We start from the raw sequence: 26,030 nt of genomic DNA on the forward strand, positions 1-26,030 counted from the left end.
CAGTAGTTCATCAGTGTGTATATAGTAGTGAACGGTCATTACAGTAGTAGTTCAGTGTGTATATAGTAGAACGGTCATTATAGTAGTTCATCAGTGTGTATATAGTAGTGAACGGTTGTTACAGTAGTAGTTCAGTGTGTATATAGTAGTGAACAGTCGTTACAGTAGTAGTTCAGTGTGTATATAGTAGTGAACGGTCATAACAGTAGTAGTTCAGTGTGTATATAGTAGTCAACGGTCATAACAGTAGTAGTTCATCAGTGTGTATATAGTAGTGAACGGTCGTTACAGTCAGTGTGTATATAGTAGTGAACGGTCATTACAGTAGTTCATCAGTGTGTATATAGTAGTGAACAGTCGTTACAGTAATAGTTTAGTGTGTATATAGTAGTGAACGGTCATTACAGTAATAGTTCAGTGTGTATATAGTAGTGAACAGTCGTTACAGTAGTAGTTCATCAGTGTGTATATAGTAGTGAACAGTCGTTACAGTAATAGTTTAGTGTGTATATAGTAGTGAATGGTCATTACAGTAGTAGTTCAGTGTGTATATAGTAGTGAACGGTCGTTACAGTAGTTCATCAGTGTGTATATAGTAGAGAACGGTCGTTACAGTAGTAGTTCATCAGTGTGTATATAGTAGTGAACGGTCGTTACAGTAGTTCATCAGTGTGTATACAGTAGTGAACAGTCGTTACAGTAGTAGTTCATCAGTGTGTATATAGTAGTGAACAGTCGTTACAGTAGTAGTTCATCAGTGTGTATATAGTAGTGAACGGTCGTTACAGTAATAGTTCAGTGTGTATATAGTAGTGAACGGTCGTTACAGTAATAGTTCAGTGTGTATATAGTAGTGAACAGTCGTTACAGTAGTAGTTCATCAGTGTGTATATAGTAGTGAACAGTCGTTACAGTAGTAGTTCAGTGTGTATATAGTAGTGAACGGTCGTTACAGTAGTAGTTCATCAGTGTGTATATAGTAGTGAAAGGTCGTTACAGTAGTAGTTCAGTGTGTATATAGTAGTGAACGGTCATTACAGTAGTAGTTCAGTGTGTATATAGTAGTGAACAGTCGTTACAGTAGTAGTTCATCAGTGTGTATATAGTAGTGAACGGTCATTACAGTAGTAGTTCAGTGTGTATATTGTAGTGAATGGTCGTTACAGTAGTAGTTCATCAGTGTGTATATAGTAGTGAACAGTCGTTACAGTAGTAGTTCATCAGTGTGTATATATTAGTGAACGGTCGTTACAGTAGTAGTTCAGTGTGTATATATAGTAGAACGGTCATTACAGTAGTTCATCAGTGTGTATATAGTAGTGAACGGTCATTACAGTAGTAGTTCAGTGTGTATATAGTAGAACGGTCATTATAGTAGTTCATCAGTGTGTATATAGTAGTGAACGGTTGTTACAGTAGTAGTTCAGTGTGTATATAGTAGTGAACAGTCGTTACAGTAGTAGTTCAGTGTGTATATAGTAGTGAACGGTCATAACAGTAGTAGTTCAGTGTGTATATAGTAGTCAACGGTCATAACAGTAGTAGTTCATCAGTGTGTATATAGCAGTGAACAGTCGTTACAGTCAGTGTGTATATAGTAGTGAACGGTCATTACAGTAGTTCATCAGTGTGTATATAGTAGTGAACGGTCATTACAGTAATAGTTCAGTGTGTATATAGTAGTGAACAGTCGTTACAGTAATAGTTTAGTGTGTATATAGTAGTGAACAGTCGTTACAGTAATAGTTCAGTGTGTATATAGTAGTGAACGGTCGTTACAGTAGTAGTTCATCAGTGTGTATATTGTAGTGAACAGTCGTTACAGTAGTAGTGCAGTGTGTATATAGTAGTGAACGGTCATTACAGTAGTAGTGCAGTGTGTATATAGTAGTGAACGGTCGTTACAGTAGTAGTGCAGTGTGTATATAGTAGTGAACAGTCGTTACAGTAGTAGTTCAGTGTGTATATAGTAGTGAACAGTCATTACAGTGGTTCATCAGTGTGTATATAGTAGTGAACGGTCGTTACAGTAGTAGTTCATCAGTGTGTATATAGTAGTGAACAGTCGTTACAGTAGTAGTTCAGTGTGTATATAGTAGTGAACGGTCGTTACAGTAGTATTTCATCAGTGTGTATATAGTAGTGAACGGTCGTTACAGTAGTAGTTCATCAGTGTGTATATAGTAGTGAACAGTCGTTACAGCAGTAGGTCAGTGTGTATATAGTAGTGAACAGTCGTTACAGTAGTAGTTCATCAGTGTGTATATAGTAGTGAACAGTCGTTACAGTAGTAGTTCATCAGTGTGTATATAGTAGTGAACAGTCGTTACAGTAGTAGTTCAGTGTGTATATAGTAGTGAACAGTCGTTACAGTAGTAGTTCATCAGTGTGTATATAGTAGTGAACAGTCGTTACAGCAGTAGGTCAGTGTGTATATAGTAGTGAATGGCCGTTATAGTAGTAGTTCAGTGTGTATATAGTAGTGAACAGTCATTACAGTAGTAGTTCAGTGTGTATATAGTAGTGAACAGTCGTTACAGTAATAGTTCAGTGTGTATATAGTAGTGAACGGTCATTACAGTAGTAGTTCAGTGTGTATATAGTAGTGAACAGTCATTACAGTAGTAGTTCAGTGTGTATATAGTAGTGAACGGTTGTTACAGTAGTAGATCAGTGTGTATATAGTAGTGAACGGTCGTTACAGTAGTAGTTCAGTGTGTATATAGTAGTGAACGGTCGTTACAGTAGTAGTTCAGTGTGTATATAGTAGTGAACGGTCGTTACAGTAGTAGTTAAGTGTGTATATAGTAGTGAACGGTCGTTACAGTAGTAGATCAGTGTGTATATAGTAGTGAACAGTCGTTACAGTAGTAGTTCAGTGTGTATATAGTAGTGAACAGTCGTTACAGTAGTAGTTCAGTGTGTATATAGTAGTGAACAGTCGTTACAGTAGTAGTGCAGTGTGTATATTGTAGTGAACAGTCGTTACAGCAGTAGATCAGTGTGTATATAAATGTACACAAGTACATTTTTTATAATCGATGTGGTGCCTGTTAATTTCTCATTGAATCACAGCCTACTTCGCCAAACGGGTGATGATTTAACAAGCGCATTCGCGAAAAAAGCACTGTCGTTGCACCAATGTACCTAACCATAAACATCGATGCCTTTCTTAAAATCAATACACAAGTACATTTTTTAAACCTGCATATTTAGTTAATATTGCCTGCTAACATGAATTTATTTTAACTAGGGAAATTGTGTCACTTGCGTTCCGTGCAAGCTGTCAGGGTATATGCAGCAGTTTGGTTCTGCCTGGCTCGTTGCGAACTGTGTGAAGACCATTTCTTCCTAACAAAGACTAATTAATTTGCCAGAATTTTACATAATTATGACATAACATTGAAGGTTGTGCAATGTAACAGCAATATTTAGACTTAGGGTTGCCGTGCGTTTGCTAAACTACGGAACGGTTCCGTATTTCACTGAAAAAATAAACGTTTTGTTTTCTAAATGATTGTTTCCGGATTTGACCATATTAATACCATAAGGCTTGTATTTCTGTGTTATTATAATTAAGTCTATGATTTGATATTTGATAGAGCAGTCTGACTGAGCGGTGGTAGGCACCAGCAGGCTCGTAGGCATTCATTCAAACAGCACTTTCCTGCGGTTGCCAGCAGCTCTTCGCTGTGCTTCAAGCATTGCGCTGTTTATGACTTCAAGCATATCAACTCCTGAGATTAGGCTGGCAATACGATAGTGCCTATAAGAACATGCAATAGTCAAAGGGATATGAAATACAAATGGTATGGAGAGAAATAGTCCTATAATTCCTATAACTACAACCTAAAACTTCTTAACTGGGAATATTGAAGACTCATGTTAAAAGGAACCACCAGCTTTCATATGTTCTCATGTTCTGAGCAAGGAAATTAAATGCTTTTTTACATGGCACATATTGCATTTTTACTTTCTTCTCCAACACTTTGTTTTTGCATTATTTAAACCAAATTGAACATGGGAAAGTTGAGGAGGACAGCATGTGAAGGAGAAGAGTACGACAGTGACAGCTAAAGGGAAGAAGACAGGAAAAAAGAGTGCACCAGACCATACAGTTGTGACCAGGCAGAGGAGAACACCTCTAGTGATAATCAGAGAGAGAGACTGTTCTCACGTCAGTGATCTTGGGGTTGGGGCACTGCGCTGGTTCCTGGGACCCGCACAATTTTCTGTACACACAGGACCTCATGTTGGCACACCACACACAGTTGTATTTGGGGTCGGCGTTCTTACACAGGCTGCAGTCCTCACGACCCAGAGAACAGTTATACAGCACCACTAAGAGATGAAGAGCAGAGGAGGAGGAGGGGGAGGAGGGAGAGAATGAGGATAGAGAGAGAGGAGATGGAAGAATGGGAGAGAGGAAGGGGAGGAGGTAGAATGGGAGAGAGGAGGAGGAGGAGGTAGAATGGGAGAGGAGGAGGAGGAGGTAGAATGGGAGAGAGGAGGAGGAGGAGGTAGAATGGGAGAGAGGAGGAGGAGGAGGTAGAATGGGAGAGAGGAGGAGGAGGGGGTAGAATGGGAGAGAGGAGGAGGAGAAGGTAGAATGGGAGAGAGGAGGAGGAGAAGGTAGAATGGGAGAGAGGAGGAGGAGGAGGTAGAATGGGAGAGAGGAGGAGGAGGAGGTAGAATGGGAGAGAGGAGGAGGTAGAATGGGAGAGAGGAGGAGGTAGAATGGGAGAGAGGAGGAGGAGGAGGAGGGTAGAATGGGAGAGAGGAGGAGGAGGAGGGTAGAATGGGAGAGAGGAGGAGGAAGAGGGTAGAATGGGAGAGAGGAGGAGAAGGAGGGTAGAATGGGAGAGAGGAGGAGGAGGAGGGTAGAATGGGAGAGAGGAGGAGGAGGAGGTAGAATGGGAGAGAGGAGAAGGTAGAATGGGAGAGAGGAGGGTAGAATGGGAGAGAGGAGGAGGTAGAATGGGAGAGAGGAGGAGGTAGAATGGGAGAGAGGAGGAGGTAGAATGGGAGAGAGGAGGGTAGAATGGGAGAGAGGAGGAGGTAGAATGGGAGAGAGGAGGGTAGAATGGGAGAGAGGAGGAGGTAGAATGGGAGAGAGGAGGGTAGAATGGGAGAGAGGAGGAGGTAGAATGGGAGAGGAGGGGTAGAATGGGAGAGAGGAGGGTAGAATGGGAGAGAGGAGGGTAGAATGGGAGAGAGGAGGGTAGAATGGGAGAGAGGAGGGGTAGAATGGGAGAGAGGAGGAGGTAGAATGGGAGAGAGGAGGAGGTAGAATGGGAGAGAGGAGGGTAGAATGGGAGAGAGGGAGGGGAGAGAAGCAGGGGGGGTTGAGAGGAGGGGAAAGAGATGAAACAACAACTCCATACCAATAACCCACCAGTCTGTACAGGATTCATATCTTATTCAAATAAGCTTGACCTTTGTCCCAAAAACTGATGAAATAATAATAATAATGGCTGAATATTAAACATGTCCAATACTCGGGTTATCCAACGCAGGTCCATTAAGGTGAAAGAGTTGAAATGGATCAACAGTTTGAGCAGAATAATCCTGGTTGTATTCAGACAGTTGTTTGAACAGTGCATTGAACAGCAGCACTGCATCAACTCCAGACTCACCAGTCAGAGTGCTGTCAATCTTCTTCTCTGAGTCTCTGTCTTTGATGTGGAAGGACACATTGACCTCCTGCTCCTTGTCGTAGGAAAACTAACACACAGGACATACACAACAGAGAAAACACACTGAGTTACTGAGGGCCAGAGACATGTCAAAACACACTTGCTGGCTCTTTCTCTCGCTCACACAGAGACACATCCCCCCCTCCCCCACACACACACACACCGGGGTTTCTGTTAGCTGGTTATGGCCGGCTTTTGGACAAAAAAAAAAGGAAAAGCAATGAATAAAACTGTGCGGGAGAAGAAGTGTTTTACCACTAACTGCATTATGGGACGAACCACCTCACGTAGCCTACTGGGAAGAAAACACTGTTTCTCAACATTTTAAGTTAAACATTCTGATCTGTTACATCAGACTCATTGCTTTTAAAATATATATTTGTACGTAGCCGAGGACTATCGGTTGTATGAATTGGGGATCTATCGTCCCACAACTGTCCCAGAGTCTGTTTGGAGTAGGCTATTTCCTTCTCCCACAGAACGACTAGCTGACCAATAGGTCAACTGTTCTACTATGGGGGAGATTAGACTGACAGGCTAGTGATTCTGCTGTTCTCTACTCGTCTTGTTGGCTGAGGAAACTCAATGTGGACAGTTCTTCTATCATCTTCAACGTGAGCATCGTTGCCTCCTTGAGTTGCATGTTCTGTTAAGATGAATTAGCATAATGTAAATGTTATTTCTGTCATTCTGAGCACCGTGGGTGGACGCCCTAATCAGGTTACCACCCAATGCATATGGGTCCAGTACATTTCTCAAACGTCTTAAATTATAATACTTCCTGTCAAATATCCAGCACCACATTTTCCTAACGAAAACGCTGACATGCACGCATGCACACACAATCCAACACGCACACAACACGCTAGGGAATCTTTCTGGGGAAGTTTTATTTATTTTTTCTCCCAAAATAGACTTCCCCCATCTGATGTGTTTGTGATTAAACCCAATGACTCCCCCCACAGTGGGTAGCAGTGCTGTGACTCGCAGCTCAATAGCTTGTAACTCCATACTGGCAGCCTCTCAAACTCAGTATGAAAACAGATGGGTGGAGAGACAGAGACAGACAGAGTTGGAGTACTGGCTGGAGGCTGGAGTCTGGAGGTGAATGTCTTTGGGACTGAGGGAAAAGACTTGTAACTGCTCATGTGGGGCGCTGGGATGGAAAACCTGTGTTGTCTCAACTACAGGTGGATATTACTGACCTCATAACCCTTGAAGTTGAACTTTAACCCCTCATTAAAGGTGAACTCTTCCTCCGTGTGTTTCATGAGCTCCGTGCCAATCTTAAACATGTGATCCTGGAGAAAGACAGACAAAACAGACAGACACAGGACAAGAGACAGAGACACACACAGGACAAGAGAGAGAGACACACACACACACAGGACAAGAGAGAGAGACACACACAGGACAAGAGAGACAGAGACACACACAGGACAGGACAAGAGAGAGAGACAGAGACATACACAGGACAGGACAGGACAGACAGAGATACACACAGGACAAGACAGACAGAGGCACACACAGGACAAGAGAGACAGAGACACACACAGGACAGGACAGACAGAGATACACACAGGACAAGACAGACAGAGATACACACAGGACAAGAGAGACAAAGACACACACAGGACAAGAGAGACAGAGACACACACAGGACAGGACAAGAGAGAGAGACAGAGACATACACAGGACAGGACAGACAGAGATACACACAGGACAAGACAGACAGAGGCACACACAGGACAAGAGAGACAGAGACACACACAGGACAGGACAGACAGAGATACACACAGGACAGGACAGACAGAGATACACACAGGACAGGACAGACAGAGATACACACAGGACAAGAGAGCATGTATATTAGAATGAGTAGAAGTCAGTCAGGCTGTCAGGCAAAACCACAACGAACCATATTAGATAAACAGTACTGTACATGATCTAATAGTGAATGAGTAAGACAAGCGGATGTACTCTCATTAGAGGAACAGCCAAGTTAACCATCAATGATAGACCATGACTAAATAGGTGTCTGAAATGTCATCCTACAGCGAACCCAACATGGCACCCTATTCCCTACAGTGAACCCAACATGGCACCCTATTCCCTACAGTGAACCCAACATGGCACCCTATTCCCTACAGTGAACCCAACATGGCACCCTATTCCCTACAGTGAACCCAACATGGCACCCTATTCCCTACAGTGAACCCAACATGGCACCCTATTCCCTACAGTGAACCCAACATGGCACCCTATTCCCTACAGTGAACCCAACATGGCACCCTATTCCCTACATAGTGCACTCAAACGGCACCCTATTCCCTACATAGTGCACTCAAATGGCACCCTATTCCCTAAGTAGTGCACTGTGTCGTGTCTTTGGCATCATTAAAACTGAAGACATATTTATCAAATAACTCTGTAATTATTATTACGCGATTAACCTGATTAATCATGTAACTGTAATTAACTAGGAAGTCGAGGCACCAAGGAAAATATTCAGATTACAAAGTTATAATTTTCCTAATATAACTTTCAGATATTTTAATATCTGATCACGTTGTCTTCTGATTAATGATGTATTCTTTACCTCGTCAGTCTCATTCCAAATGTTGTAAATTATTGGTTATCTGCACGAACCCAGTCTTCACTATGAGTTATCCATACATCAATTGTCTAAAAATAATTTATTTACTAACTAAGTAATTCACAGAAATGCATAACAGTAGATATGTTTACAAGGAAATGATAGAGGCATGTGCCATAGTGGGCTAAACCGGCATGGCGGCTCGTTAGACAAAGGGGGAGGGGGGGGGGGGGTCAGCTGAGGAGACACTACAGAGTTGAATATTATAACAATTGAAATGCTAATCCTTTGCACATGAACGCTCACTCATTCGGGAACAATTGCAATCAATATATATATTTATGCTCAGTGTGTTGTCGGGATCTCTGTTGAAAAGTTTGTTTCTGTTGGAGAGTTTGTCCGCCCTCTCTGTCGTGGTTAGAATGGGTAGTTCAGATTGAAATTCATTAATGTCGTTATAGGAGAGATGTTTCGGCGGTTGTCGGTCTTCGCGCTCAATGATACCGAATTCCTAGCTGCAGATTAGTAATTAATATCATAGACTTGTTCTTATTCTGTCGGTATCGATTGTCTAAGAGTTTAACCACGTGGTATGGTTAAAAGTTAAATCAAGAGAAATGCATGGTCTCCAACCTTTAGCCATCTCGTAATTGAGGTAAACTCGGTCTGGTGATAGAAAACCTCGGTGGGGGTTTTATTCGGAACATCGAAAAGGCTGTCTCATGACGCCAGGTCCTGTCTGTGTCCCTGGGGGCGTGCCAAGGACTTAGTGAAACTTTAAAGAGAAATACAACTCTCTCACATTAACATCATTAGATAGCATCCCATTGTCTCACAAACAGCTTCATCCTTATTCATTCATTTTATACAACCATTTAGATGTAAGTCTCATAGCTGAGGCTATTGTATAAACATGATTATGGTAATGTGGCCGTATTGTCTCTCATGAGTTTCACAAAATTGTACCAAACGGACCAGTTCATAGCTGGATTCTTCACCGATCTTTTATACCTTCTCCAGAACCTGAATGTCGTTCAGTTCTCCAGTTCTGTGAGGTGGAATAACTCCTTTGTTCTCTCTATACTGGGGCCATGAGGAGAGGGTCTACTCGTAGGAATTTACGACCGCTCTTACAGAGCCTGATGTCAGAAGTATAGAGGTCGGGGGATGGTGCTCGCAGTGTCCAAAGAGGGCAACGTCATGACAACTGTATAGGTAATATGGTGTAATTTGGGACGCAACCTAAGAGCGGTGTCTATCTCACCTTGTAAATGTCCAGGTTCTTCCCTTGGAAGCTGATGGGGATGGGGTGGCCTACAGGGATGAGATGAGGGTCTGGGTTCTCAAACTGAGGACAGCTATCAGTCTGGAGAGAGAACAGAAGGTGGTTGTAGCTGGTTTAATCAGACAGACAGACAGACAGACAGACAGACAGACAGACAGACAGACAGACAGACAGACAGACAGACAGACAGACAGACAGACAGACAGACAGACAGACAGACAGACAGACAGACAGACAGACAGACAGACAGACAGACAGACAGACAGACAGACAGACAGACAGACAGACAGACAGACAGACAGACAGACAGACAGACAGACAGACAGACAGACAGACAGACAGACAGACAGACAGACAGACAGACAGACAGACAGACAGACAGACAGACAGACAAGCAGACAAGCAGACAGACAAGCAGATAGGTGGAGCTTGCCAGTTGCCACTTACAGTGGGGGAAAAAAGTATTTGATCCCCTGCTGATTTTGTACGTTTGCCCACTTACAAAGAAATGATCAGTCTATAATTTTAATGGTAGGTTTATTTGAACAGTGAGAGACAGAATAACAACAAAAAAATCCAGAAAAATGCATGTCAAAAATGTTATAAAATGATTTGCATTTTAATGAGGGAAATAAGTATTTGACCCCTCTGCAAAACATGACTTAGTACTTGGTGGCAAAAACCCTTGTTGGCAATCAGAGGTCAGACGTTTCTTGTAGTTGGCCACCAGGTTTGCACACATCTCAGGAGGGATTTTGTCCCACTCCTCTATGCAGATCTTCTCCAAGTCATTAAGGTTTCGAGGCTGACGTTTGGCAACTCGAACCTTCAGCTCCCTCCATAGATTTTCTATGGGATTAAGGTCTGGAGACTGGCTAGGCCACTCCAGGACCTTAATGTGCTTCTTCTTGAGCCACTCCTTTGTTGCCTTGGCCGTGTGTTTTGGGTCATTGTCATGCTAGAATACCCATCCACGACCCATTTTCAATGCCCTGGCTGAGGGAAGGATGTTCTCACCCAAGATTTGACGGTACATGACCCCGTCCATCGTCTCTTTGATGCGGTGAAGTTGTCCTGTCCCCTTAGCAGAAAAACACCCCCAAAGCATAATGTTTCCACCTCCATGTTTGATGTGTTCTTGGGGTCATAGGTGTTCAACTCGCCTCCAAACACGGCGAGTTGAGTTGATGCCAAAGAGCTCCATTTTGGTCTCATCTGACCACAACACTTACACCAGTTATCCTCTGAATCATTCAGATGTTCATTGGCAAACTTCAGACGGGCATGTATATGTATTCTTGAGCAGGGGGACCTTGCGGGCGCTGCAGGATTTCAGTCCTTCATGGCGTAGTGTGTTACCAATTGTTTTCTTGGTGACTATGGTCCCAGCTGCCTTGAGATCATTGACAAGATCCTCCCGTGTAGTTCTGGGCTGATTCCTCACCGTTCTCATGATCATTGCAACCCCACGAGGTGAGATCTTGCATGGAGCCCCAGGCCGAGGGATATTGACAGTTCTTTTGTGTTTCTTCCATTTGCGAATAATCGCACCAAATGTTGTCACCTTCTCACCAAGCTGCTTGGCGACGGTCTTGTAGCCCATTCCAGCCTTGTGTAGGTCTACAATCTTGTCCCTGACATCCTTGGAGAGCTCTTTGGTCTTGGCCATGGTGGAGAGTTTGGAATCTGATTGATTGATTGCTTCTGTGGACAGGTGTTTTTTTTACAGGTAACAAGCTGCGGTTAGGAGCATTCCCTTTAAGAGTGTGCTCCTAATCTCAGCTCGTTACCTGTATAAAAGGCACCTGGGAGACAGAAATCTTTCTGATTGAGAGGGGGTCAAATACTTATTTCCCACATTTAAATGCAAATCAATTTATAACAGTTTTGACATGTGTTTTTCTGGATATTTTTGTTGTTATTCTGTCTCTCACTGTTCAAATAAACCTACCATTAAAATTATAGACTGATCATTTCTTTGTAAGTGGGCAAACGTACAAAATCAGCAGGGGATCAAATACTTTTTCCCCCCACTGTATAAAGCAGAAAGTCGGTAACAGATACAAGCTGGCTCAGAGACAATAGCTCTATATCAATTCATCTTCCTTCACTTCCTCACATCCTCTCTTCTGGCCTGCTTCTCAAAAAGTATCGGACCTTCTTGTTGAGGAGGCGGGGAGAGAGGACCCAAGGAATTGTGGGTTGACAAAAGGAGATTGAGCCAAACTGTCTAGTTGACAAACAGGGCTTCTTCCTACTTGTTGGGCTTTGATGATGTGAACTCCGTCTACAGAGTCATCTCTGTCACTGCAGGTGTGGTCCTGGGCATTCCACTGGCACTGCCACTCACTGGTCACACATGCTATACACCTGGGGACAATCAACCAGTAGGAAGAAGAGTTAAGGAATCAGAGTTTATATAGCCAATGAGAACAGAAATCCTCAAAGGTGTTCAGTGTAAAATGACTGAACAGAGCACTGAGAATAACTGTCTGAAAAACATCATTAACGGGTGGTCTCCATAAAGCAGTGGTCACCTACGGGTGAGGTATTCCTAGTCGACCACCAAACATTTCTGTAAAATCAACAATAAATCCTTGCACTCCTATTTTATTAACATTACACATGATTCAGAAGTCCTGCGCGCCGGGTTGGCAATGTGTTCCAACCATTTCATTTGTCTGAAGGGAGAAACTCCACGACCAGAGAACCACCGTCAAAGAATACAACAAACAGCTGCTGTTTTTATGACTGAGTTCATGTTTAAGTTTTTATCCAGTACTGTCAACACTGTTTTTATTCAACACTTTTACAAAACATACTTCCACTCGTGCTGAGTAGCCGTGTATCAACAGGCCTGTTGTTTTATTATCAGCAGCTCGTCAGGTCTATTTTAATATCCAGGAATATTTCACTTTTCTGGTCATAGGAACAACATGAATTGGAGCGTGAGGCAGAAATAATGTGATGCGACTCGATTTTGGCCATCAGGTGGAAGACGGTGTCCCCTCTCTCTGGTCAGTCTCACCGGAGGAAAGGAGAAAGCAGGGACTATGAGAGGTGGACTCTCTGCTGCGCTCTCCCTCCGCTGAGACTGACCATCAGTACAGTAAAATAAACAAGATCATTATTTCAATTTATGCTCCGCTGTGCCTCGCAAATTATCAAAGCTTGAGTTTTGAAATATAATATGGTCTGAGAAGAACAATATTGTCAGGAAGGCATAAAGCCAATATGTTGTGATAATGTATTAGGCCTACTGCACAAACCTCATTCCTACACAACAGTTTTATTAGGTTACTGTTGCATAGGCTTACATTATTAAGTCCTGTTTTTAAAGAATATCTGAGTGGTAGATCTCGGCTTGAAAAGTGATCTTGCCTCAGAAAAGGTTGGTGACCATGAAGGGTTTAACTGGTGCCACTTACGGCGTGTTCTCTGACTTCCTGACGGTGGCGGCACAGTTGTAGAACTTGTATTCACTGGACGTCACCTCGATGCCATCGTTGACCAGGATCTTTACCTGCATCGTCACAAAGTCTGAACACAATATGACAGAATATCACAGTTACCACAGTCCATTAATCTGAGAGGAAATGTTAGCCTGGTCACCTGACTGGTTCTGTCCTGAATAAAACATATTGTTGCCTTGTTTGGCAAGACAAAGACAAGTTAGTTAAAAAAGAAACAGACTGATATCCAGGCTTAAAAACAGTATACAGTACCCATCTACCACCCAAGGAGCTAAGGACTGGGGTTAGGACCAGTATTCAGGAGGACTCACCCTGCTTATCAGGTGTAGAGGGGATGTTCACAGGGTCAGGGAGGGCACAGGTGACCTTCTGGTCTATCACCACAGCTTCACTAGTGTTTGAACCAAACCTGCACTCGATAATGTCAGAAGGGCCGATCTTGGGGAGGGAGGGGATGTCGATTACAACCTGGACAGGAGAAAAACAGAGAGGTTTTTGAGGAGTAAGAGAGACAGAGAGGGAGACGAGACCGAGAGCGAGCGAGAAACAAGAGAATAAACTTCCTCTTGAATACAAAGAGGTCCATTGAGGAAATGCAATTATTTTTCAAGTCACAGGAATGGTTATGTGACAAAAACTCAAGTTCCTGGAGAGAATTGAGATGAAATGAGGTGAAGTGACTGGTATCTGGTCTGCGGTTTAAATGTACACAGTTCATTAATCCAGAACTGACCCAGAAAGCTCATTTCTGTGTGTGAGTGAGTGAGTGAGTGAGTGAGTGAGTGAGTGAGTGAGTGAGTGAGTGAGTGAGTGAGTGAGTGAGTGAGTGAGTGAGTGAGTCAGTGAGTGAGTGAGTGAGTGAGTGAGTGAGTGAGTGAGTGAGTGAGTGAGTGAGTGAGTGTGTGAGAGTGAGAGTGAGAGAGAGAGAGAAATGCACTGGACGGGAGCAGAGCTTAATGGACTTAACTAGAGTTAAACTCAGGATGAATGAATTCAGAATGAAGCAAACCCAGCACAACAGATGAGGGACCTTTCACACTGGACAGGACAGTTGCCAATGACAGGGAAAGTAGACATGTACACTCAACCACTCAGTACCTGCTTTGTCTTCCTACAGCTGAGGTTGGGTGGATTAAAGGCCTGGATTTGAACACACTGCTGGTTGGGGCTCCACAGCCATGTGTTGTCATCCTCAGCCCTGGGACAGTCTCCCTTCCTGGTACACCTGGAGGAGAACAGACTAGTCACAACCTGGACTACAGCTAACCCTAGACTACAGCTAACCCTAGACTACAGCTAACCCTAGACTACCGCTAACCAGGAGTCTGGACTACCGCTAACCAGGAGTCTGGACTACCGCTAACCAGGAGTCTGGACTACAGCTAACCAGGAGTCTGGACTACAGCTAACCAGGAGTCTGGACTACAGCTAACCAGGAGTCTGGACTACAGCTAACCAGGAGTCTGGACTACAGCTAACCAGGAGTCTGGACTACAGCTAACCAGGAGTCTGGACTACAGCTAACCAGGAGTCTGGACTACAGCTAACCAGGAGTCTGGACTACCGCTAACCAGGAGTCTGCTACCTGTATCCAGGCCCAGTTCATCACGGATAGGAGCTAAAGAGAGAAAATAGTCCTGGACCATCTATAACAGGATAAATCAGTACTAAGCTCATAAGACATTTAATAAATAGATGATATTATTCATTGAAAAGATCAATGAGCAGCAGGAAATATTGCAGCTATAACCAATGTTCCCCCCAAAAATTGTCACTGAACAAATTTCAAGTCTGCTGAGAGCAAATTTGAACGTTGTGAAAATTCTGTGCAACTTCCAGCGCACGTTTACTGTGAACACTGAGGCTGTACCCTCTTTAAGTTACAGTTTTAACAGTGGTCAAGTAAGCTACTGTGGCTATTTGATTATAATGTTGGCCTACCAGAGTGGCCTAGCATCAAAAACAATGGAGAAAATTCATTGAACAACACACATTTTAACATGGCATGACTTAAAAAAATATATATTGATATCTATATATATATATATATATATATATATTATATATACCTATCTATCTATCTATATACACACACATATACATACACACAAAGAATAATTATTAAAAAAGAAAAAAAGAAAATAATAATAATAAATATAAATATATAAATAAAACTTGCAGCAGCACTATCAAGGTTCTTATTAGCCATTTCCAGCCTTAGCTGAGACGACGAGCAAATCATTCGTTTTTAGATTTTACAGCACCTTACACAACATGTATCTGCTCATTTCCCTAATCACCCCATTCACTCTGTCCAATTTGAAATATAGTTGAGTAGTGGAGACCAGAGTCTATCAAACTTGGGCTGTCTCTTGCGGAGGTCATAAGTGAGCTTTTCAAGAGGGAGAAAGTCAACATTCTGGTCAATCCACATTTTAAATGTAGGAGAAGTATTAGAGGCCCACAATAGAACAATACATTTCTTAGCAAAGTATGTTATAGTCATAAGCAAATTTTCTTTGCCAGGATCAAGAACAAAGTCCTGCTGGGCATTAAGAAGATAGATACACGGGGTCATATCAAACTGTACATCTAGTATTTTCTGTGCAGCAGTATGTATAGATTGTCAAAATCTGCCACTCTCTCTACAGCTCCAAAATACATGCATATAGGTTCCACTTTCAGAGGTACATCTTTTACAGTTAGGAGAAATGTCTGTTTTCATTCTATGGAGTCTGAGTGTAATAAAATGTGTACAAAAATGTGTAATTAGCTTCTTTCATTTTTACATTAGTAGAGGAGCAGTATACCCTGTCGCAAACCTCCGCCCATAACTCATCACTGATAGACAGACCTCCGCCCATAACTCATCACTGATAGTCAGACCTCCGCCCATAACTCCTCACTGATAGTCAGACCTCCGCCCATAACTCATCACTGATAGTCAGACCTCCGCCCATAACTCATCACTGATAGTCAGACCTCCGCCCATAACTCATCACTGATAGTCAGACCTCCGCCCATAACTCATCACTGATAGTCAGACCTCCGCCCATAACTCATCACTGATAGTCCTTGTCCCAGATTATTTTCAAAGGAGTAAAGGAGGAGCCTCCGTTCTCAGAAAGGAGTCTATAGATATAGGAGATTTTGCCTTTAATGGATTGTGCTGTGACAAGAAGGGTTTCAACTTCATTCAGCTGAGTTCTAAACCTCCTCTTGGAAGTAAATGAGGAAACGACATGTCTAATTTGAAGATATTGTTTTTTAAAAAGGGATCTTTGCACATTGAATTCACTTCAGAGCTCTTGAAAGGATTTCAGTGTAGTGGTTTTCTGATGAAATAGGTCTGAAAAGGTCCTGATTCCTAGAGTATGCCAAAGATTAAAGTTGGCATCCCTCAGGGCTTTTGGCAAGTCTGGGTTGCCTACTATAGGTGAGTGAGAACATATTTGGGAGGAAATGCCCAGGTATTTCTTACAGTCCCTCCACGCTAGTAGGGTGCTGTAAATCACAAAGGTTTTGGCTATGTTGCCCACTTCACTAAAGTTATTAATGAATATAATTGAGCTAGGGGCAATGAACCACAGGATTGGGCTTCTATCTGAATCCACGTTGACTCTTGTCTGTTTGTGATCCATGTTAGCTTGTTGCGGATTTGGGCAGACCAGTAGTACAATTGAAGGGAGGGAAGGGCAAGACTCCCCTTAGATTCAGGTTTCAATAGAGTGGAGAACTTGATCCTAGGTTTTTTATTGCCCCATATAAATTTGGTGATGCTTTGGTTAGTTGTTTTGAAAAAGGAAACTGGGAGATAGCATGGGAGCATCTGAAATAAATAGTTCAGTCTAGGGAGGATGTTCATACGGATGACATTAATTCTTCCTACTAAGCTAATTGGGAGGGAGATCCAGGTTTGGAGATCGTTCTTGATTCGATCCAGGAGTGGAAGATAATTTTCCTTGAAAAGGCTATTCAGATCTGGTGTTATGAAGATCCCAAGGTATTGAAACCCCTGTATCTTCCATTGGAATGGACATAGTGTCTTCATAGAGCTGGTGAGTGTAATATTGAGAGGGCAGATAGTGGATTTGTTCAAATGTATTTTATAACCTGAAAACTTGCCATACTGAGCAATTGTGTCTAAAATGGGAGGGAGGGATTTCTCAGGGTTGGATATGTAGAGCAAGACATCATCCGCGTAGAGCAAAATCTTGTGCTGCAGGCCGCCTGCAGAAACACCCATAATACTTGGATCAACTCTGCCAGAGGCTCCGCCCCCAACAAGTAGAGCAGGGGGGACAGCGAGCACCCTTGTCTTGTGCCACGTCCCAAAGGGAATCTGTCAGAGTTCAGTCCGTTAGTAGTCTCCATGGCATTTGGATGAGAGTATAGTGATTTGATCCATTTAATAAAGTTTGGGCCCATATTGAACTTTTCTAAGACTGAGAACAGAAAGCTCCACTCCATCCTGTTGAACGCCTTCTCAGCATCCAGTGAAGCCAGCAGGACAGGGGTCTTCTGTGCGTTTACTTGATCAATAATATCAAAAAGACGGCGAATGTCATCTCTAATATATCCAGTTTGGTCCGCTTTTATTATTTTGGGAAGAAGAGTGTTTAGTCTTTGGCGAGTAATTTGGTAATTATTTTGTAGTCGAAATCCAACAAGCTTATGGGCCGGAAGGACGAGCAGGATAGAGAGTCCTTGTCTTTTTTGAGCAACACTGTAATGCGAGCTGTGTGCATTGAGTCTGGGAGAAATCAGTTTTTGCAAAAATCCTCCAGCATTGGCATGAAAATAGGGCTAAGCTGGGGCCAAAAAGCTTTATAGAACTCTCTGGGGAATCCATCTGGGCCTGGGGACTTATTAGGTGGCATGGAGGTAATTGCCTCCAGGACCTCCTCAGGAGTGAAGGGGGAGTTGAGATCTTCTTGGTCTGTCTCAGATAATTTAGGTAGCGAGAGTCCTCTAGGAAGGAGTAGAAACCACTTTTCTAAATATAATGCATTATTATTCCCATACCATTATTACAGAGAATCAGACAAATTATGCTACCCTCTGCCTATTGGATACTTAGCTTATTCAAGCATGTCTCAAAATACAACACCGCCCCTTTAAGACATTAAAAATATCTTTACCTGACTGGCTTTTCAAAGATGGCTAGAAATGTACAGGATGTGTGCTCTTGTAGGAAGCAATCCCTCCCCCATTGTTGACTACAAATGATCTATAACTGGGCTAATAACTCACTAACTAGCAAAGGACATGAACAAATGTGCACACGTGGCTACATGCAGCTCTGATTGGTTATGGAGCAGTGGTCTGTGTAGAGTACAGCTCAGTCGTGCCTGTCCATGCAATAGAATCCTACACCGTGCGTTCTGCCTCGGTATGTTGCATTGAAAGCGTTGACTCAATCACAATTCCCACAGTGAAGGGAAACGTTGATAGTGTTAAGTAAGGGGGAAAAGTCTAGAAAGTTGAGTGAAGTTGATTCTCATTTTTCTTTGCGCGGGCTGGTATTTCTTCTGCGCGGCAGTCCCAGAGGAGCTGCACGCAGCTTAGAGGGAACATTGGCTATAACATAATTGCTACTGTACTCACTTGCCCTGCAGCACACACCAGCCACAGTAGGGGTCTTTCTGTGCCACGCAGGACTGGCAGTCTGTCTTCAGGTGGCACGCCTGCACTGGCACCTTGGTGATCTATGAGCAAAACAATAATGGCTGATTCAAACATTGCTTTGATATGGTACTAACCAAAATGCATGGAATGCCTCTCACTGATAAATCTACGCTATGGAATAAAGTTCCACGTTAAGATGCCGGCTTACCTTCTTCTCGGTGGTGATGTAGAGGTGTGTGAGGCTGGTGTCAAACAGCAGGTTCTTGTTGACCTTGTCCCCGGTGTTCTCCCCAGGGGCGCGGCCGTACACCTCTGGACTGGCCGACAGGTGAAGCTTCAACACCTACGTTACATTAGCAGAAAGAAGACAGAAAAGGCGGCCGGGTCGATGCAGAAGACGTTAGTCAACTATTAAGGAAAATACATACAAGTCAGAGCAGCCTATTGAATAACATTCCAGTAGGACGTGTTTCTGTTTAGCAGACACTATTATGCAGAGCAACATGTAGTCAGTGCGTTTAACTAAGGTAGGTAAGACCAACCACATATCACAGTCATTGCTTTCCTCAAGTAAAACTTTCTTCAAAAAATAAGTGATGAGCATAACCAGTTACAGTGTTAGTAAGAAAGACAAGTGTGAGTGGTAGCTAGTAGCAACAGGTCAACAGTAAGGTGGTAGCTAGTAGCAACAGGTCAACAGTAAGGTGGTAGCTAGTAGCGACAGGTCAACAGTAAGGTGGTAGCTAGTAGCGACAGGTCAACAGTAAGGTGGTAGCTAGTAGCGACAGGTCAACAGTAAGGTGGTAGCTAGTAGCGACAGGTCAACAGTAAGGTGGTAGCTAGTATTGACAGGTCAATAGTAAGGTGGTAGCTAGTATTGACAGGTCAATAGTAAGGTGGTAGCTAGTAGCGACAGGTCAACAGTAAGGTGGTAGCTAGTATTGACAGGTCAATAGTAAGGTGGTAGCTAGTAGCGACAGGTGAACAGTAAGGTGTTAGCTAGTAGTGACGGATCAATAGTAAGGTGATAGCTAGTAGTGACGGGTCAATAGTAAGGTGGTAGCTAGTAGTGACGGGTCAATAGTAAGGTGGTAGCTAGTAGTGACGGGTCAATAGTAAGGTGGTAGCTAGTAGTGACGGGTCAATAGTAAGGTGGTAGCTAGTAGTGACGGATCAATAGTAAGGTGGTAGCTAGTAGTGACGGGTCAGTAGTAATGTGGTAGCTAGTAGTGACGGGTCAATAGTAAGGTGGTAGCTAGTAGTGACGGGTCAATAGTAAGGTGGTAGCTAGTAGTGACGGGTCAATAGTAAGGTGGTAGCTAGTAGTGACGGGTCAATAGTAAGGTGGTAGCTAGTAGTGACGGGTCAATAGTAAGGTGGTAGCTAGTAGTGACGGGTCAGTAGTAAGGTGGTAGCTAGTAGTGACGGGTCAATAGTAAGGTGGTAGCTAGTAGTGACGGGTCAGTAGTAAGGTGGTAGCTAGTAGTGACGGGTCAATAGTAAGGTGGTAGCTAGTAGTGACGGGTCAATAGTAAGGTGGTAGCTAGTAATGACGGGTCAACAGTAAGGTGGTAACTAGTAGCGACAGGTCAACAGTAAGGTGGTAGCTAGTAGTGACGGGTCAGTAGTAAGGTGGTAGCTAGTAGTGACGGGTCAATAGTAAGGTGTTAGCTAGTAGTGACGGGTCAGTAGTAAGGTGGTAGCTAGTAGTGACGGGTCAATAGTAAGGTGTCGGCTAGTAGTGACGGGTCAATAGTAAGGTGGTAGCTAGTAGTGACGGGTCAATAGTAAGGTGGTAGCTAGTAGTGACGGGTCAATAGTAAGGTGGTAGCTAGTAGTGACGGGTCAGTAGTAAGGTGGTAGCTAGTAGTGACGGGTCAGTAGTAAGGTGGTAGCTAGTAGTGACGGGTCAACAGTAAGGTGGTAGCTAGTAGTGACGGGTCAGTAGTAAGGTGGTAGCTAGTAGTGACGAGTCAACAGTAAGGTGGTAGCTAGTAGTGACGGGTCAACAGTAAGGTGGTAGCTAGTAGTGACGGGTCAATAGTAAGGTGGTAGCTAGTAGTGACGGGTCAGTAGTAAGGTGGTAGCTAGTAGTGACGGGTCAACAGTAAGGTGGTAGCTAGTAGTGACGGGTCAGTAGTAAGGTGGTAGCTAGTAGTGACGAGTCAACAGTAAGGTGGTAGCTAGTAGTGACGGGTCAACAGTAAAGTGGTAGCTAGTATTGACAGGTCAACAGTAAGGTGGTAACTAGTAGCGACAGGTCAATAGTAAAGTGGTAGCTAGTAGTGACGGGTCAACAGTAAGGTGGTAGCTAGTAGTGATGGGTCAGTAGTAAGGGGGTAGCGAGTAGTGACGGATAATCTGCGAACCAACTGCTCTTTTTGAACGGCTGTTTTGGGGGAACGTCAAGAACTGAATCTCATCTGTGAAAGAGCTGTTCATTTGGCTCCCTGATTGGCTCCCTGCGCACTGCTGCGGTTTGAGCTCCAGACAACCATTATCTGGAGTTCAGTTAGAGGAACATTCTCTGAAGATGGTAACTCCTCAACCATTATCTGGAGTTCAGTTAGAGGAATATTCTCTGAAGATGGTAACTCAACCATTATCTGGAGTTCATTTAAAGGAACATTCTCTGAATATGGTAACTCAACCATTATCTGGAGTTCAGTTAGAGAAACATTCTCTGAAGATGGTAACTCCTCAACCATTATCTGGAGTTCAGTTAGAGGAACATTCTCTGATGATGGTAACTCTTCAACCATTTTCTGCAGTTAGGGTCAGCTGTAGTTTTTGAAGAAAACCTTAGTGGTCCACGCATTTTTTTTTGCAAAGGCGGAAAAAAAATGTCACGTAAACTATTTAATTGAACTCGTGTCACAATTTGATATAATGGCAGGCAACCCTTTAGGCTTTAGATTTCTCATGGTTTTTCATCCATTTGTAAGAACTACTGAACAAAGATCTGTTTGGAAGCCAAAAGACCTGGCTCAACGAAAAGACTTGGAATGTCCATCACTGTTAGCTAGTACCTCTCCTAAAGTAGTCCCCAGGAAGGCAACGGCGTGCTCCATTTCCACAGCGACGGCCACAGCGGTCATCAGGCCCTTCTTGGTGAAAACGGGGTCGGTTGCCAGGGCGAACTCTGCCCTGCTGGCCAGCGGGGAGGGCAGGAACTCAGCACCACACCTTTGGGCGGTCACCATGCCCTTCTGAAGAGGGGAGGAATCAATGTCAGATACATTATCTCATTAGTAGGTAGAAGTGATAATGAAGCAGTTATTACATTATATCTACATCCTCTTGTAAAGTTCATTGTAGAAGAGCAACGACCATAACGTCAAGGTAAACTAGAAAACCATCAATTGCTTCAAAACTGACACCAGTTACATTCTCGCTCCTCTTACCAGAGGACATACAGTATGACTGCCCTTGACTGGAGGTGCTGGTAAGGGTACAAACCTCATTTTCAATTTTACACAGCTCGTCTGACTTGGAGGAGTACGGTGAGTAGACGGCAGACTTATTGTTTATTTGTCCCTTGGTGCTGTAGCAGGCTCCTATGATCTCCACCAGTCTCTGGTTGATGGCCCTCAGTGGGTACATACACACTGCCGAGCTGTCGTCATCCGAGCTGAACACCACAAACACTACCTGACAGGAATACACAAGTCACTGTTCTTAACTCACTGCTCTTACGGTTCAGACTTGCCTGCTTAAGTAAAGGTGAAATGCTGCTTTATCTGTGCAAACTCATTTGTGGGATTCAATCTAATTCAAACAACCATTTGTCCCCTTATGACAATTCTATTAAGGGTTATATCATTGAATTGGGGTATAGAATTGAACTGGTTAGTGGATTAAGTTTAAATTGTTAGAGGGGGAAAATAAATACATACCTTATCCTGGGCTCCAACCGGTCCGTACTGGCCAGAGGAGCTCATATTCTTGGCCAGGGCTTCTCCTGGGAGGGCCACGTAGGCTGCCTGGACCTTGTTGTACTTGTTCCCCGCGCTGCAGTTCAGCTGGAGCTCTGTGTACGAGTAGTAGTTGTGGTCGTTCTCACACATCCTGGAGATAAAGGTGAAGTTCTTGGTTCCTGAATCCTGGGCGCCCAGGGTTCTGGAGAACAGGAAGTAGACAAAGCCCTCGTCCTGGAAGAAGAGAAGCATAAAAGAGAGAGGGAAATAGAGAAAGTGGAAAAAAGGAGAGAAAAAGAGAGAGATAGAAGAGCATAAGTTCCATGAATCATTATTCATCTTTCAGTCTCTTTGTAACATTGTAATCACAGACAGGCCCTGAGGGGAAGTTTCACAGTGCTGTGTGTGTAAAAGGGTTTTCTCCATCTCCCTCACCTTGAAGACGTGTCTGAAGTCATGGAGGTAGCGCAGTGTGAAGGGGTTGGACTGGACGGCCGAGGCCTCGATGATGCTGTCGAACATCACCCAGTCATGAATGTCCTGGAGGATACGGGTGCTGATCAGCTTGGTGCTGTCATGGCTGCCGTAGCCCTTAGCCACCTGAAGAGAACAGAGAGGGGGCAAATACAACTTACCATGGTGACCAGGAAGTAAACACAACATGGTTCAGCTTGGTACAGTCGTGGCTGCCATAACCTTTACACACCTAGGACGAGACCGAGGGAACAGAACACTTATCTAGTACCTTTACAATTTAAAATCCCAATACATCAGCATTGCGATTGCAAAGCCAGGATAATGGGTTTGAATCCTGGGACCACCCAATACGTAAAACATTTATACAAGTCGCTTTGAATAAAAGTGTCTGCTAAATGACATTATTATTACTGTGATATCACGGTCCGGTTAGTCCACCTACCAGGAAGACGGTGAAGTTCTCCTTGTCCTTGCTGAAGTAGTAAGACACCACCCCTACTACTGACACACTCTCCTCAGCACTGGCCACATACGACTTCTCTCCTTTATTATCGTTGAAGTACAGCACCTGCTCTACATTAGACAGGTTCCTCAGAGAACAGATTCCTCTGTACAGACTCCCACACACTATCAAGATGTCTTTGGATGGATGGATGAGGAGCAGCTTGTTATGGTTGTCTGTCTCCACTGCTTCCTCGCAGGAAGTCACGGGTGGGGTGCACTGGCGGTTGTCCAATTCGGGTCCTGTTCTGGTGCGTGCCTCGGAGCGCAGGGATTGGTCCAGTTGGTAGAGGGTGTTGACCGTGCCCACGTACAGCCGGCTGGTGATTGGGTCCTGGACAACGTTGTTGATTAGGGTGTCAGAGGTGAACTCGTTGAAGGCGGAGCCGAGGAGGGAGAGAGACGACGTCGCCAAGACGGCAGCCAGGACCCACCGCCACGCCATCTCTGGAGAGGGAGGGGGATAGAATTAAAATTATTCTGTTACTCTTTATGTCCCTTTGTAACTTGGTAGAGAAAGAGAGAGAGAGGTAGGAGGGAGAAAGAAGAAGAGGGAGGAAGGAGTGAGAGGGGGAGAAGAGAGAGAAAAATACAGATAAGGGGAAAATAAATAATTAGTTCCTAATCTTAATCATTCCATCCTATTAGTGTTTCTGTGGCTTTGTAACTTAGTAATCACAGACAGGCCTGAGGGGACGTTTCAACAGCTAATAACAAGACACATGAAATAAACATGAAGACATTAAGGTTTACAATGTTTAATAACATCTCCATCTAAAAAATGATTTTTTTTAGCACTAAGTTATTCAGTTCTACTTCAGCGTTCCTACCTTCCACTTTCATTATTATTCATCCTCATCCTTCCCTTCCCACTAAATATAAAGGAGGGAAAATCAATTCACTCGCTCCCCTAACTCCCCTCTGATGTTGAGATGTGGATCAGTGAATTTGACACGGCCGATAAAATAAGTTGGTTTTTTTTCAAAAGAAAGAAGCGTATGCAGCATTCGCTTCGCGGGCAAACTCCTCTTCTCTCCTCATCCTTTCATCCCTGCCTACAGTTTTTCGGTAGTCAACCTCCCCTCGAATCAAAGGGAGTGAGAGGAGTGGCACAGTGCCAAGGTAACAAAGGTGTCCTGTTGCATTATGGGTATGCCCTCAGCATGGGGGCAGAGAAGCTCCTCTTCGCAAAAACTCAACGACTCACAAACTTTTTCCCAAAACTTTTGGGTGGGTTGTTGTGAGATCTAACCAAAATCTTTGGATGTGACACAAAGGGAACCCTTCCTTCTGACCCAGTGAATTGGACAATAAGGTTCTGACCCAGTGAACAAAGCAACATCCTCAGCAGAAACATGTTAAATGAAGCGTTAAAATGAGATCCAAACACCACCATGATCTCTGTAGATCCTCTATTAGCACTTCGAGCACTTTGACCTTTACCAGGTTCATAAACCTCTTCATCTCCTTTATTAGAAGGGATGAAAACAGCCAGTAACTGGGACCAGGCTAAGACAGATCTGGGACCAGGCTAAGACAGATCTGGGACCAGGCTAAGACAGATCTGGGACCAGGCTAAGACAGATCTGGGACCAGGCTAAGACAGATCTGGGACCAGGCTAAGACAGATCTGGGACCAGGCTAAGACAGATCTGGGACCAGGCTAAGACAGATCTGGGACCAGGCTAAGACAGATCTGGGACCAGGGTCAGTAATTGATACTTTGCTCCATACTTCCAGATGATTTACCATTCAGCAGGAAGGCTGCTGGAGCGGGGGGATAATACAGTCCTTATTGGTCCTAATGATGGCTCCTCCCCAGGCACTGGTGCAAACCAGCCATGAAGACGTTTACAATATACCAACACAGCGTTAAGTTCTCTCTCAGGGGATTAGGTAGAAGGCTTCTACACACCTGATGTTCTGCCAGTACCAGCCCAACAGGAACAGAGAAACAGAGAAACACAATGTTCTGTTCTACTCTTCTGTTCTGTTCCACTGTCTTCTGTTCTGTTCCCCTCTCTTCTGTCCTGTCCTACTGTCCTTTCTCCTCTCTTCTCTATTAGTAAGACAGTGTTCTCTTACCCAAGGCAACCCAGATATTACTTCAGTCCATTCCTGAAATACCTCTGTGGGAACAAAGTGATAATATCTCAGTGAGTTCTGGGGCTTGTCAGGACACTTAAGCCCATGAGTAGAATGAAGTTACATTTACACACTGATTTAAGGTCAGTTGGTATTTTTCCTCCTAATGGAAATTAAGCAAGGTATGTAAGTTAGCTGATTTAGACCTGTGACAAAGGGCAACTTCTACGTGGAGCTATCAAACAGACACAGCGTAACAGCTCTGACTCAGTCTTGAAGGCTTTTGAAGAAAACAAACAGTCCTAAAAGCTCCATACATGGTGTTAGAGCTCAGACCACCACAATGATGATGATGGTCTACAGTATGAATCA

The 26,030-nt window shown here is 43.7% G+C and overlaps 1 protein-coding gene and 1 pseudogene across 1 annotated transcript in view; one reads left to right on the top strand and one right to left on the bottom strand.

Annotated features, from left to right (window-relative positions):
- The window catches only part of LOC115199182 (plexin-B2), a gene marked incomplete at its 3' end in the record, with an annotated part of 43,024 nt that extends 19,004 nt beyond the window's left edge, over nt 1–24,020 (bottom strand). The window contains 15 exon segments of the mRNA XM_029761814.1: nt 4,178–4,341; nt 5,637–5,724; nt 6,902–6,997; nt 9,557–9,658; nt 11,836–11,947; nt 13,006–13,117; nt 13,362–13,518; nt 14,149–14,275; nt 18,658–18,758; nt 18,887–19,021; nt 21,708–21,887; nt 22,138–22,329; nt 22,575–22,829; nt 23,031–23,195; nt 23,515–24,020. Of these exon segments, the coding sequence (XP_029617674.1) occupies nt 4,178–4,341; nt 5,637–5,724; nt 6,902–6,997; nt 9,557–9,658; nt 11,836–11,947; nt 13,006–13,117; nt 13,362–13,518; nt 14,149–14,275; nt 18,658–18,758; nt 18,887–19,021; nt 21,708–21,887; nt 22,138–22,329; nt 22,575–22,829; nt 23,031–23,195; nt 23,515–24,018 (2,490 nt within the window).
- The window catches only part of LOC115199183 (plexin-B2-like), a 213,584-nt pseudogene that overhangs the window by 87,653 nt on the left and 99,901 nt on the right, over nt 1–26,030 (top strand).

This window comes from Salmo trutta, chromosome 8 (assembly GCF_901001165.1).
Source record: "Salmo trutta chromosome 8, fSalTru1.1, whole genome shotgun sequence".
NCBI lineage: Eukaryota > Metazoa > Chordata > Actinopteri > Salmoniformes > Salmonidae > Salmo > Salmo trutta.